This window comes from Pterocles gutturalis, unplaced genomic scaffold (assembly GCF_000699245.1).
Source record: "Pterocles gutturalis isolate BGI_N339 unplaced genomic scaffold, ASM69924v1 scaffold22902, whole genome shotgun sequence".
Classification (NCBI taxonomy): domain Eukaryota; kingdom Metazoa; phylum Chordata; class Aves; order Pterocliformes; family Pteroclidae; genus Pterocles; species Pterocles gutturalis.
In genome coordinates, this window is record NW_010110817.1 from 76,390 (window position 1) to 90,472 (window position 14,083).

General features: G+C 49.6%; 1 protein-coding gene across 1 annotated transcript in view; it reads left to right on the forward strand.

Moving 5' to 3' along the window:
- IGDCC4 (immunoglobulin superfamily, DCC subclass, member 4) overlaps positions 1–13,863 on the forward strand; it is a gene marked incomplete at its 5' end in the record, with an annotated part of 58,895 nt that extends 45,032 nt beyond the window's left edge. Inside the window, 8 exons of the mRNA XM_010073549.1 lie at positions 496–679; positions 1,362–1,483; positions 2,204–2,374; positions 2,955–3,092; positions 3,587–3,692; positions 4,187–4,421; positions 11,364–11,528; positions 13,345–13,863. Of these exons, the coding sequence (XP_010071851.1) occupies positions 496–679; positions 1,362–1,483; positions 2,204–2,374; positions 2,955–3,092; positions 3,587–3,692; positions 4,187–4,421; positions 11,364–11,528; positions 13,345–13,863 (1,640 nt within the window). The remainder of the gene's footprint in view (positions 1–495; positions 680–1,361; positions 1,484–2,203; positions 2,375–2,954; positions 3,093–3,586; positions 3,693–4,186; positions 4,422–11,363; positions 11,529–13,344) is intronic.
- Positions 13,864–14,083: the final 220 nt, after the last annotated feature.

Genomic DNA, 14,083 nt, shown 5'->3' on the forward strand with positions numbered 1-14,083 from the left:
TCTGGCCCAGTTAGTGGCTCAGGGATGGTCTTGGAAGTGCCAAATAACCTGGGCTTCATCTCTTAGGTTATAGATTCCAAAACATGAATTAGCAGCCTGCTAAACCTTTTGCATTGTTATAAAGAAAATAAAAGCTCTGAAGATCTAGGCTCCGTTCTCAGCTCTGCCAGTCTGTTGAGGGATGGTGAACAGCCTGGGCTCCTCCTTGCCCTGGTGTGGGCCTGTCCGGTGGGCAGCTTTGAAGCTGACCTCCTGTGCTCCCCAGGAGTACATCACCACCTTGCTGTGTGGATCCTCATCGTTATCTTGCCCACACATGAGAAAAAACATGGACTGTTGCATGCACAGAAGGGTTAACCGGGTGTGGAGGCCAACGTATTGGTGCAGGCTTCACAGCCTAGGCCTATTTTATTCTGTGTTTCCTGTGTCCATGATGGCTGTCCCTTGCCTTACTGTCATCTATGTCTCCACATCTCTTTGTGTCTCGCACCGTAGATCCGCCTGTGCAGAAGGGTCCTCCACTGCCTCCGGTCCAGGTCTATGCAGAGTCCAACAGCTCAACTTCCATATGGCTCAGGTGGAAGAAACCTGACTTCACCACAGTCAAGATTGTCAACTACACCGTGCGCTTCAGCCCCTGGGGCCTGAAAAACGCCTCTCTTGTTACGTACTACACGAGGTAAAGAGGAAAACGAAGGGTTCATCTGCCATGCGTTGCTCATGTCGGGAATAAACACAGGGCAGGAGGAACCTGCATGGGAGTTCCAGTACTGAGCAAATTCCTGGGTGTTTCACATGCTGGAAATGTCTGTCGTGGTCACAGATAGATTCAGAACTGCTGAAACGTGGCACTGGGACTTATCTATGACTTTAGTACCAAGGGATCGCTTACTGTCTGGTCTCTGCATCTGTTCTGCTCTGGTTGAACCTTACATGCTTGTTTCCCTGTTAATAACGCAGCCAGGTGCAGTTGTGGCTTGTCTCAAAGCATTCGTGATTTGTAAGGTAGACCTCAGAAGTCTGTTTTAAAAATTGCTAGAGTTTAAGCAGCTATAATAATTTGGGGATAGATTTTAAAACTGGATTCCCATGAGGGTTTTCAGCCCATAACCAGGCTGTGCTTTCAAGCTTTTCTCTGCAAGTACATCAAAAATGGTCCTGGAGGCTGGGAACCTGCTTTGCTCTGTAACTGGGAGCTGAGTTCTCTTGCATTCGTATGACTGCAGGAGATGAAGCTTGAGATGAAAAATCAAATACTGTAGGAGTTAGGATGATCTCTTACAGTTCTCCTGGTAAGGTACCAAGGTGGCAGTGGGTGGAAGAACCATTCATGGCCTTGTGAATGTGTCCTCTTTCGGCAGCTCGGATGAAGACATTCTCATCAGTGGGTTGAAGCCCTACACCAGGTACGAGTTTGCCGTGCAGTCCAACGGTGTTGGCATTGATGGGCCCTTCGGCAGCGTAAAAATCACCCTTCCTGACCGTGAGTATTTATGGGAATTGTATCCTGATTTCTCCTGGTTTTAGCTGAATCTCTGTCAAATCCCTCCTAATGTGCCTCTGAGAGATGTGGTGATCTCAAATCACCTCCCAGCTCTGGTGTCCCTGAGTGCCATTAAGTGTCCTGATGGCTTTCCCAAGCCCATCAAAGGGGTGCTGCTTTGTAGAGACGAGCATGTAAAGAGAATTAGGGCAACAATTGTTATTACTGTATTACCTCTGGGTTCAGAGAAACCCTACTCATCAGGGAGAGCTCTGGTATTCCCAGAGCAGCAGTGGTGGGCTTTGGAGGTGTTGTGTGTCCTGCTCTAGCTGAGACTAGTTGCAGTTCAAGCAGGGCTTTGGGAAAGATGGAGAAGAAAGCATTTCTGTTGGGAATATTTTTTCAAATATGACTAACATTGCACAGTCTCAAACTTGAAGCGTGGCTTCATCAGCACTGTTGCATTTCCCGTGGCTGGTTAGCAATGATGCACAAGTCCTGCCCTGCGTTGGGCTCAGCAGCCTCCTCTCCGCTCTCTCCACAGCTTGCTTGGGTGAGGTGTCTGGCCACCCAGCTCACTCAGCGTTGTATGCTTGCAAACATGACCGTGGCAGCACCTAGAAGGATTCAGAGAAGGCACAGAGCAGTTGTCATGCCCTGCAGGTTGAATGCTCTCCTCTTCTCTGCTGTTCACTCTGGGTCTTCACTTGTCTCTGCCAGGTCCCTCGACTCCTCCGTCTGACCTGCGGCTGCACCCGCTCAACCCCTACGCTGTCCAGGTGCACTGGTGTCCCCCTGCTGAGCCCAACGGCATCATTGTGGAGTACCTCATCCTCTATAATGCCAACAACACGCAGCCTGATGACATGTGGACCTTGCTGACGCGAGAAGGTAAGCCTCCTCGAGGTACTGTAGTACCCCAGCAGGTCCTCCTCCTGCCCCCTTCCCCTGCCCTGTTACCAGTCCTGCTGCCCTGATTTTTGCCTCACTTTGAGCACATACAAATAAATGCTCAAGAGCTCGTGCTGCCAGCTTTCTTGGAGCATATGCTGGGCCTTGCTCCTGGTCATATAGGAGAGTCCAGGGGCATGACTGCTGAGAGACATGAAATCGTACATGTCTAGGGCTGAAATAGCCGTTACCATCCAGCAAACATCCTGCAGATACAGGCTGGCAGCCAGTGATTCCTAGGAGAATGTATGCCAGCAGCACCATGTGCACTCTGTATCGTCAGCTCTTTAAGCAGCAAGTTAATTAATACAGGAGAGGTGTATGAGTTACCTCGCAGAACCCATGACACAAAACCCCTCATCTCTGAGGGTACGGGAGAGGTGTGAGTTACCTCGCAGAGCCCATGACACAAAACCCCTCATCTCTGAGGGTCCAACAGAATCCTACGGTTGCTTGCTGCAGCCTCTGAATACTCTTGAAACTGCCCATTTTAAACCTCTTTTGACTTGCTTTTGGTCAGGAAATATCTTCAGCACTGAAGTGCATGGCCTGGAAAGTGATACCAGATACTTCTTCAAGATGGGAGCAAAGACAGTCGTGGGATCTGGTCCCTATTCGAACGTTAAGGATGTGCACACCCTCCGGGAGAAGTTGTCTGGTATGAATTTCCCCTTTCTCCTGGTGCAGGAAGCGAGTTGCATTGCTGAAGACGGCGGTTTGTCAGCAGCAGCGTTCCTGTTTGACAAGTCGTTGCCTGATGTCACCGCACAAGATGAGATGTGACCGTAGGCCAGTGCGGAGGATCATGGCAGAGTCCTCAGATGTGCCGCTCCCCGGGCCTCAGGCAGCTCCAGAACTTCCCACAGACTAATTTAATCTCTTTCCTATCCCAGCTCCTATGGAAGGGACACATGCAACCTTCACCTTGCTGCCTTTCTGCCAGGCCTGTGTAGCATGAAATTAATGCACGTCCATAGATGCCAGGTTGCTTTAAGTTGTTCTGAATTGTCACTGCCAAGTAATAATTTTCTGTTATGTATACAGAGGCATCACCTATTGGTTTTAGTGAAGTTGGTGCTTCTCTGAACATGAGGCACTTTGTACCTTCTCCTGCTAGCAGCTGAAATGATGTGTCTGTCCTTCCCCTGCTAGATGTTCTGGATATCCACTCTGTCACCGGCATCATCGTGGGAGTCTGCCTGGGGCTGCTCTGCATACTCTTCTGCATGTGTGCCAGCTTCCGCAACAGCAAGCAGAGGTAGGTGTGGCCTCGCCTTTGCAGGGAGTGAAGGAGGGTGGTGTGGAAGGAGATAAAATACTCTGTGGGCTTCTTCCCCGTGCTCAGCTGGACTGTTTGGGAAGCAGTATATGACAAGTTAATACAAAGATTGAGTCTTGGGAGCGCTAGCCAGCTAAGGAACATATTTAGTAGGATTTATTTTCTTGGTAGTTTCTCTTTTAATTTACATTGTTAGACTAACGCAGAGAAAAATAATCACAAAAAAGGAAGAAAAACCCCACTATTTGCCAGATTATTACCTGTGTGTGTTAGTGTGGGCACTGCTCTGCTTCTGAGGTTGGACAGCTCTAAGGATGTTTGCAGAGGGTTTGTTGACTTCCTGGGCCGGTGGCTTCCACAAGGACAGGCTGAGTGGCCTGGAAGGGATCACTTGGTCTGTCAGTCTGTGGCTGTTTGGGACAGAGGGAGGTGAGGCTCACGAGAGATGTTAACTCTTGCTTGTTTTCCCCCAGGGAGGCCCTGCCAGACCTGGACTCCCAGGCAGCCGGCAACCACACTTACTACCACCGGAGCAGGCAAGGGGTGGCAGCTCCCAGTGCCACCTCGGACTCGCATGAGCTGGAGTCCCTCATGTCCCCACTCCCCGAGGATGCACCCGTGCCCCTGGGGGACATCACAGAACTGACAGAAGTGCACAGCCTCATCCACACGAGCCTCCCTGAGGACATCATCCATGGCAAGAGGAAGGTAAAGACCCGTGTGTGTGGTGGCTGGGCTCCCACCCTGGGCTAGAGCCTTTGCTTGGTCTGTCGCTGCTGGAAAATCAGGGTGTGATCTTGTCCTGGCTCTGCAAGGTGCTGGTAGGCTTGGTGCTGGGCAGCCCTGAGTTTCCCTCTCTGTAAAACGGAGCCTTGCTGTCAGATCTAAGTTTGGGATTCCCGTGCCATCTGCCACTGCTTTTCCTCTCCTGGGACAGTGACCCTTCATCCCCAGAGAAGCAGTTACCAAGTGTCCTCCTGCAGAAAGCTGCACTGTTCCTGTTGCCATGGCACACGGACGGTGTGAGAACATGTGATGGCCAGAGTAGATGCTCTGCCTTCCAGGATCCTCCATAAATGGTGTGTTCACTGAAATACCCTTGAAGATACACAAGAGGTGAAATTGTGTTTTATTTGTGAACCTTATTTTTTGAAATAGTCTTTTCCTGCCCTGCTCAGTGCGCCTGACATTGCATTGTCTTTCACTTCTCCCTGCCCATTTCCTCTCTCCAGCTTGCCTGAAACATTTCATTCCATTAGGGAACCTTTAATTGGCCTAATTTAGCTAATCTGTTTATGTCTCTCTTTGTAGCCCAGGGAGAGCATGTAAAGTAATTAGGAGGTTCAGTAAAACAAATGTATTGTGAGCACATGGGATTTCACGTTTGCATTGACGATGCGCTCATGTGTTGCTGGAGGGAAGGTGAGTTTGGGATACCTGGCTAACCGTGAGACCCGTCCTTGCTGCTCGTAGCAGTGCGAGTACTGGAAACACAACGTCTTCTGCTGGTTTTAATATCCCCAAGTGCCGTGGCAGATCAGCGCTCAGCTGAAGGAGAGACGGTTTGCAGCCAAGCCGCATCTATGAGTTTCGGTGGAATGTAGCTGCCTGTCTGGACCCAAGCCGAAGAGCGCGAGGAATTTCCTACAGCTCTTTCTGTTAAATAAGGAACAAATGTTCTCAGTGACAGTGACTTACCCTGAGAACAGGTCGGGGTGGGGGAGGAAGCTCCCTCCCTTGGGAGGCCTTTCTGGGGGCAGCATGTCCAGATCTCTCTTCCAAACAGCAATCCTACCTGCAGAGGTTTACACAAAGATTTTCTGCTGGAGAGGGCAGTGCTGAGACCTGGCTGCTTGTGGCTCAGCCTGAGAGCTTGGGGCCCCAGAGGCTGACGGTGACCAGTTATGTTCAGAGATCAGAGCTTTGAGGAGAGGGGCAATTCCGGCTGTAGCGTCTCTGCCTCCCTATTAGGATGAGGAAAGGCCACCAAGAGTTAAATTCACAGAGAATTTTTGCTAGAAGAATAAAGATTTTTTTTTTTTTTTTTTTGTGGATGTGCATAGAGGAGCAAAGATTGCTGAGGAGCAGCCCCATGCAGCCACCCAGCGAGCAGTGTTGTCACCCGTGCCACCCAGCGAGGATGACCTGGCAGGTGAAGGAGAGCTCGAGTGGTGGCCGGGAGCAACAGGCTGTTGTTGCTGGGAGTGGGCACTGGAGGGAGATGTGCTCCCACGCAGGAGGCCCCGCTCCCTCCACTGCCCAGTTCCTGCTGGAAGTGCCACCTGAGCCAGCCCTGAGCACCCCTGCATCCTCCCTGTGCTCTGACATGTGTAATCAAGGGTAAGAAGACTCAGGCCAAAAACCTCTTTATGCTGCAGCTGCCGGGAGGCCCCATGTCCGGATGGCGATGTGATGGTACCTGGCTGGGCAGCCCAGGAGTTGGGCAGGTCTTGTGAGCATGGCCGGACCGAGGCACACACGCCTGGTCCCCACAACAGCTGTAAATCAGAGTCAGGAGCAGTTGTGGGTGTGTGCATCTCCCTGCTTGTAGACAAAATGCTGCTAGCCATTGTAGTAGGGTTCTAGGTTCCTTGGGTTGTTTCGTGTGCTGCAAGTAGCTTCGTCCAGCAGCCATTTAAGCTAGGCTGCCCAAAGTCCCCGCGGACCCTGCCTGGAACCGAGTTTTGCCAGAAGCTTTGCTGCCTTCTCTTTTCTTCTCTCATGCTATGTGTTGTTGGGGCTGTGAAAAGCCACAGCAAGGAATGTGGTAGAGCCACAGGAAAGAGAAAAACCTTGTGAAAGGAAATTCCTGGTCCAGCCTGGCAAGGGGAAGCTCCCCAGGGTGCTCTAGGTCAGGTACTTGCAGTCCTCCAGAGAAAGGGAGTGAGAGATGCCTGGAGTATCCTGTTTATTTAGCAGCGTTATCGTGTCACCACAGAGCTCGGGGTGTTGGCTGGGATGCTTAGTCCGGTGCTGGTGCCACTCTTGGGCAGGTTTGTGCAGCTGTGATGCCAAGGAAGGGGCAGCTCCAGGCCTGTGTGACCTCCCGTTGCCTCCTGTCACACTCCTGAAACCTGTGTTCTGTTGGCTGGCACTTGGCTGGCGCTCGGCATTATTAGTGGCAGTGATAGCTGCTCCCCTGCTTGCAGCATTTCACATCCCGACTCATTCCTTAGCGTTTCATGGATTATTCTTTATTGTTTTTATTCTTATGGCTCCCTTTGGCTCTGGTGGAGATCGGAGGCTCTGTGTTGTTAGCAGACATGCAAACACAAAGCAGGGACTGTCCCTGGGCCATAAGCACTCAGAAGTGGATGAACGTCATTTTGCAGGTGTGGGGACTGGAGAGCGGTGAGGCCGAGGGCAGGAAATCTTTAACAACACTGAGACTTGACCTGACTCCTCCGTACAATCGTGAGCAAGGGTTTGGTGAAGTCCCCTTGCACGTTTTCAAGCCACGATCACCAGTTCCTTTGAAAGTAGGGCCGCGATTCCTCTTGAGCTGTTTCAGATACCGCTGGGGGTGCAGGCTGGTGCAAGCGGAAGGTGGGACAGTCCTCGTGCTGCTGGACAGCCCGCAGGAACCCTCTGGCCACCCAGCCCCTGCTTGCAGCACAGTGAGGAGCTGCTGCGGCCGAGCTGTCGGCACGAGGCCCCACAGGATAGCTGAGAGCTCCGCTAGGCAGGAGATGCTCAGCCATTCAGCGGGGCCTTTTCCTTCCTTTCTGTGTGTTTCCCAATGGTCACACACGAGGATTTGTAAATACACCGACAAGTGATTTTTCTTCTCTTACTCTCTTCCCCTCTCCAGTGACCCCCGGGCTGATCCCTCGGTACCCTGCGTTATAAACGACGCCGCGAGGCACAGGCTGCGGTGGTGCAGCTCTGTTTCCCCTGACAGATGGACTGAGGATGATAAAATGGCTCTGCTCCAGACGTCTCTGTCACTGCTGCTTTTGGGCCAAACAATTTAGGGGGTGGGGAAGAATGTTAAAAAGCATCTGCTTTCCATGGAAGACTTCAGCTTTTCATTGAATGAAGCCAAACACAAGCATTTTGGCTTGGAAATGTTTGCTGTTGTACTTCTTGCAAGCTGGAACCTTCCTCACTTGCTGCCCTGCTCCTTCCCTCTGGGCCTCGTCCCCACAGGGACCCTGTTTTCCATGAAGCATCCCCGTGACTTGGAGAGCAAAAGCTTGTCATGCATCAGGGGACTTGGATCTACCCGGGTTGTTGTCATTTTCGTGTTGAAATTTTTCTGCGTGGAAAAAAAAAGTCCCAGTGTTTTCTGCAGAGTCTTAGATGAGAGCCGTGCTCTCGTTGACAGCTAGCAGAGATTCTCCTTTATCTGCTGGAGGAGAGCTCTGTGTTATGTTGCATCTCATTTAGAGGCAGCTTGGGCAGGGATGCCTGTGTGTTTGCCTGACATGGAGCTTCCCCATCCCACCGGCTGCCGCTCAGCAATGAACCCTTTCTCTCTGCTATGACATCCTTAAAAGCTGGGCACATTTGAAATGTCGCCAGCCTTGTTCTGCAGAGGATTTCAAGCTAGTTTAAATAACCATCCTCATAAACCAGGGAAGGTTTCAGGATCAACATTTCCTACGTGTTCATTCTCAGCTCATATATTTGCATGAAATCATTACTTGTCACCGAGACGTGATCTAGGTAACATGATCTAGGCACATTTTCACCAGTCAGAGTTGCTATGAAAAGGCTAAAATGAAAAGGCTTGTTTGCTTTGATAAGGATTTAGCTGTAATGGAAACACCTTTTATTGGAAGATGTTTTTATTAGTTTTCATTCTTGTGTTTGCAGTGAACTGACAAAGGGATTTTTCCCTCTTTAAATTAGTATTAGGCTGACACTCCTTGTCCTCGTTCCTCTATTATAAAAAGTGAGAGAACATTTCCTTGTCTTCCTTCAGCCGTTCACTAGCCCTCCTTGAGTAGAAATAAATAGTGTTATTTATTACACCAAAAAAAAAAAAAAACAGAGAAGGTTTCAGGCACACAAGACCTTTTTCGGGTCTACGATGAAAACAGACCTAGAGTTAATTGCTGCTGCCCAACCTTAGAGACTGAGCCCCAAGAGGGATTTTTTTTTTTTTTCCCTCTCAAACATAATGTGCTTGAACAACATGTGGGATATAGGCCATGTTGTGTGGCTGATCGTTTTTTCTGTTTGTTGAAAGTTGCAAAGTGGTACAAAACAAGTTTGTTCTTCATTGCAGCCAATTTCAGCCAGAGCTGAACAGGCTGTTCCCAGAGTCATCAAAACCTATGTAAACATGGCAGATTGACATTTCCGCTAACAGATGGTCCATCGGGGATTGCAGCAAAGCTGCCGGTTTCTTTCCACATTTTTTGGTATTCACAAGATGCCTGCAAGAAGGTTTGCAAGTTTGCTCTCTGTGTGTATACGCGTACGATGCTCAGATCTTTCTTGACGGCAAATATGCATGTGAGCATCTAGCATAGCACACACATTTGGGTGCGTATTTGTGTAGGTTCAACGCTGAAATTTCCAGGCAGTATTTGCTCGCTAACGTATGTTCCTTGGAAAAGGCACAGAAGCCATCAGCCAGCGACGTAGCTGCAGCAAGCCTTTCAGATGGCAGCAGAAGCAAATTGAACACGTTCCTTGAGCGCTCGCGTGATATTCCTTCTGGTGAGCTGTGTGTGAGCGCTTGGTTGATTTCTTGCTATTAAAGTGTAGTTTAATGATTGTCCCCTTAGAAAGGGAGCAATTAGGGAATGCTTTTGGCTCGGAATATATCGTTGAGGATTGAGGAGAGAGGAATGGCAAAGGCGCTGCCTCCAGCATCCACTTCTACATTAGCGAACGTTTGGTATCCACGGCACTGGGTTTGGACATCCCTGTTCTGCAGGGTGCTGTCAGATAAATCAGGCCCTTTACTATGTGTTTTCTGAAGGTTTGATCCCAAGGCAGCAGCAAAGCTCCTGTGACGTGGGGTTGGTGCTGGGATGTAAGGCTGCTCTGCATCCCACCCTTTGGTGCTTGAGTCAGGGTGGGCAGAGGGGGCTCGGGAACGGCTCGGGCAGGCCTTCAGCGCATCCACGAGCGCTTTAACGTGCCTTCTGCCAGCACCGACAGCGCGAGGTAGCATTTGCTCATTGCTAAATAGCTGCCTGAGGAACGCCTGGCTCACACGCAACATCTGGTCAGCTCTTTCTACCTAATTTCCAGCCAGATGGACGGAGGCACAAGAAGGTCAAATGACTCACGCAAGGTCAGGCTGATGTCAGAAAACTCCCGTGCCGTTGCGGCCGGACTCGCGCTACGTTGGCTGTTGTTGGAATAGATCTGGCCTGTGTGAGTAGCGGCCACATGTGCAGAGCAGAAACATAGGCTCCTCCTGCCTGACAGTGAGCAAGAGGTGGTTAGCGGGTTGGAATGGACGTGCCATGTATCTTCACCCTGCGCAGCAGTCACGCTCACCCCACCGGTATTCTGTGTGCACGTACGTACTCGCAGTTGTGTTGGGTTGGGATTTTCTCTTTGCTTCAGCCTTGTGTCATCCTCTCACTTCTGTCCAGGCAACATCTGTGGAAGGAGCCCAGAGATAATTGGCTCGTGTCTTCCTTAGATCTGAGCACACGTGCGTGTGTATGCATGGATATGGATGTGAGTCGGTAGCAAGGCTGAGCTCAGGTAAATGCAGGACAGCCCAATGAAATCAAAACCTGGAAAGAAAATACTTTTCTGCCTGTGAACTAATAGTCTGAGCTGTTAAATAACTTCAGCTCTTAAAGGCACACATTTCCCATACACAGAGGTGTGCATTCAACAGTTTATTGCAAGGGGAAGCTGAGAGAACCCAGAACAAATTGCGTTCAGCCCATATAATTTAATTAGATCTACAAACAAGGTAACACTGGTTGCCCAGGGGATTTAAAGCTGAGCTAAGAATTGCTTGGTGGTCTATTGCAAAAAAAAAAAAAAAAATTAAAAAAATAAGGGCCCCAATTTTGTGCCTCTGTGTTGACGGGGAATAGCAGTGTTTACCAAGCCCTTGCTTAGAGCAGGAAATGTGTTTGCACCGCAGAGCGAGCAGTTCAGCATTGTCTTCGGCTTGTACTGGTGCACCAGTGCACACAGGGGAGGGTCCTTCTCCGTGCTGTAGAGCATCGCTGGTGCCAAAGCAAACGCTGTAATCATTCAGCTCCAGATTTCCACCATCCCTGTTCCTTCCAGCTGTGCAGTGTTTTCAGTAGGTTCATGCCGCTCTGGGTTGTTTGCAGCTTTGCAGGGAGTTGATTTCAGTGGACCTTTAAATGACGTATTGGGCCATGATATACCGGTTAGCCTCAAAATTTGAGAATCAGTGGAAGGCCCCTTAGGAGACCCGTTGTGAACCATCTGGCAACTTTTATCCACTCGCTCTGCGTCAGACCGTGTAAAAGAGCAATAAAGGCTGTTGTAATGCAGCGGCTGTGTGAGCCCGTTGCAGCGAGCGTTTCTATTTTGATGCCATCAGAAGCGTTCTCTGCATTTAACATGAGTCTTTTAACACTGTGGTATTTTCCCAACTTGCACTTTCCTTTTTTCAAGCTGCTTCTCATCTCAGGTTTATGACGGTAAGACTGTCTCTGTAATAATTAGATCTTTTCTCCTCCCACTTTTCAGTCTTCATGGAATAAATCAGCCAACCAGCCCTGGACAAACAGCATAGCCAGATACGGGGACGCTATCACAAAAGAGCCTCTCTCTGCTGTGAACGGATCACTGAAGCTCCCTTCCAGCACCGGACAGAAGCTTTTGTTACAAGCTCTGGTTTATGATGCCGTGATGGTGGGTGTCTTCGGTGGTTTATTGACTTGTGTATTCTGATGTGGTTGTTTCCATTTATGTTCCCCATCTCCTTTCCTCCTTTTTACGGCACAGGAGAAAATGTTTTCTTCTCTGAGCTAGCTTTAGTTGGCCGATCATGGGCTTTATTTTTTTTCCTGGGTATTATTTTTCTTTTCCTGGGTATAGGAGTGCATGCCAGCAAGACTGATGAGACTTGAGTAAAAGCTGGTTGGTTTTTCCAAGAATCATTCAAAGCCTCCACACTCCCCTGCCCTTCTGTCTTGACTCCAGCCAGCCCTCGAGGGCCTGTGCTGTTCTTTTGGCGATGCTCAAGTGGGGCCAGCCAGCTCGGTTGCCAGCAGGGCTGTGGCAGTCCCGGTTGCTGAGGACCCGGAGCCAAGCACCAGCGGTCTGCTTGGAGTTTTTGCTGTGGCCATGCGGCAGGCAGCCTGCCGAATGAGTTCGGAGCTGCAGTGCTCAGCATTCAGATCTCCAGTGTGCTCGCCTGAAGGAGGGGTTGCATTTTTGCCTGTAAAAGGAGCCAAAGATCAAGGATTGATATAAACTCCTTCTCCAGATCGGGTAGAGCAATTTCCACTGCACTGGTCGTCTTTATGTGGGTGCATAGATGGGGAGGAAATCCTGTCTCTGATATTGCTTCGTTAGAATAAATATGCACTCGTGTGTTTGGGAGAGTTTGTACAAGGATTGTGCCACAGTCTCAGGCAAAGCAAGCTGACACCTGCTCACATTGACGCTGCACCAGAAGATTTCTTTGTTTATTGTGTTAAAAGTTCACCCCGCACCCTCCACCCCAGCAAATACTTCTAAGTAACCTACCTATGTTTCCTTCCTAGATAGTAGTGTGAAAATCAATTATACGCAGGATGTAATTAGCGTTGTGGACAGAGTAAAGACAATGTTTTACAACCCAGTTACTGGGCACCATTTACAGCACAGCTTACCCATCCGCGTTTGTCAACAAAAGGAGAAAAGTGTTAAAATATGTAAATTATGCACAAAGTTGGCTTCAACAGAAAGCGTAAATGACACGTGGGATATCACTTCCATACTTTGAATTGTCTCCTTGCTACTATATCATGTTCAGCCGAGAATCTGAGCGCTGATTGCCCAGAGAGCTCTTTGTGAGCTTCCAAAATAATTTGCCTGTTAAATTATTAAATGAAAATCCATCAGAGTGACCTGCTCGTTAGCCAGCAGCTTAAACACTGCGGAGGAGAACTGATTGGTTTCTTTCTGAATTAAAGTGCTTGAATTTACACCAACTTGTGCAAGCTGTGACCGGGGCTCCAATTAACATGTTGTGATACGTAGCCAAGGTTACACCAGGAGAGCGAAGGGAGGCCTGGTATCTAGTGGTGGGTCTGTATCATGAGCTGTCTCAGAAGCCACTTTTCTAGAGCTCTGCCCGCTCGCCATCTAGAAATCTGGCCCTTAACCTGGAAACAGAACGGTGAGTTTTGCAAACTGTGGTGTTTGACAGAGGCTTGGAGGAATGGTTGCTCCAGCCAGCTCAGAAACTGTGAGCAAATCACTTCACTCCCTTGGGACTTGCTTTCCCAAATGTGAAATAGGAATAATGATCCTGAGGTGATTGGAGATGCTTTGTAAGACTTCGGCTTTAACAAACATGTTAAAATAATGCTTAATAGAGGCACGCGTACATCCCACTGCACTCTGTAAAAAGAAATATGTTTCAGTGCTTGGTTGGGTCACAGCCTCAATTATCTGAATTTCATTTACTTTACGATCTTTTTTTAATTTTATTTTTATTTTTTCCCCTGTTTGATAACAGAATGAAGCAAAGAAAAGCCACCTGCCTGCCAGCCTCCACCAAGTGGAAGCAGATGTCATTGTCCATTCTGATTTTTCAGCCTCTGATAGAGACTATGACTCCCAGCTGCCCACCCTGGAGAGCGAAGAGACAGAAACCGAGGAGGACCAGGAGCCCGAAGAGCTCCCCTCCGGAGAGCTGGCTCCTCCCGGCTCTCCCAGCCCCCAGGTGTTGGTGGACTCCATGGGCAACTCTGAGGTTCAGGCCCAGGACGAGCTGGTATGTACCGACAGAAAGCCTAACAAAACAGAGGCCGTTTGCATCCCTGGGCTCACCAACGGCTTCCACAGGCACGGGGAAAGTCTGGATTCGGTGGAGAGCAGAGATTTGGACTCCATCCAGGAAGGCAGGGGGGATGTGCAGCCAGTCAAGTGCCGGTCGCTTTCCCCAGCCCCGGAGGAGGAACCCCTCTGTAGTAACTCTGGTGTAACCAGTTCATCCTCAGCATCTGAGAACATGACATGTGTCCACAATCATTAAAGAGTGAACTAATCTGATTTTGATCATGGGAGAGCTAGAAGCAGGAGCAAAGGCCTGTCCCTGTGAGGTTCTGCGTGCCCTCCACTCACTGTGTCCAGCAGGAGCTAAGAAGGCACAGCGTCTCACCAGAACAGGATCGGACCTGTCAGCTGTACAGACCACCTTCAGGAAATCAGTGGGTAGATTGGGGAGGACCCGTCTTCTTCCCGCTGAAGCTGAT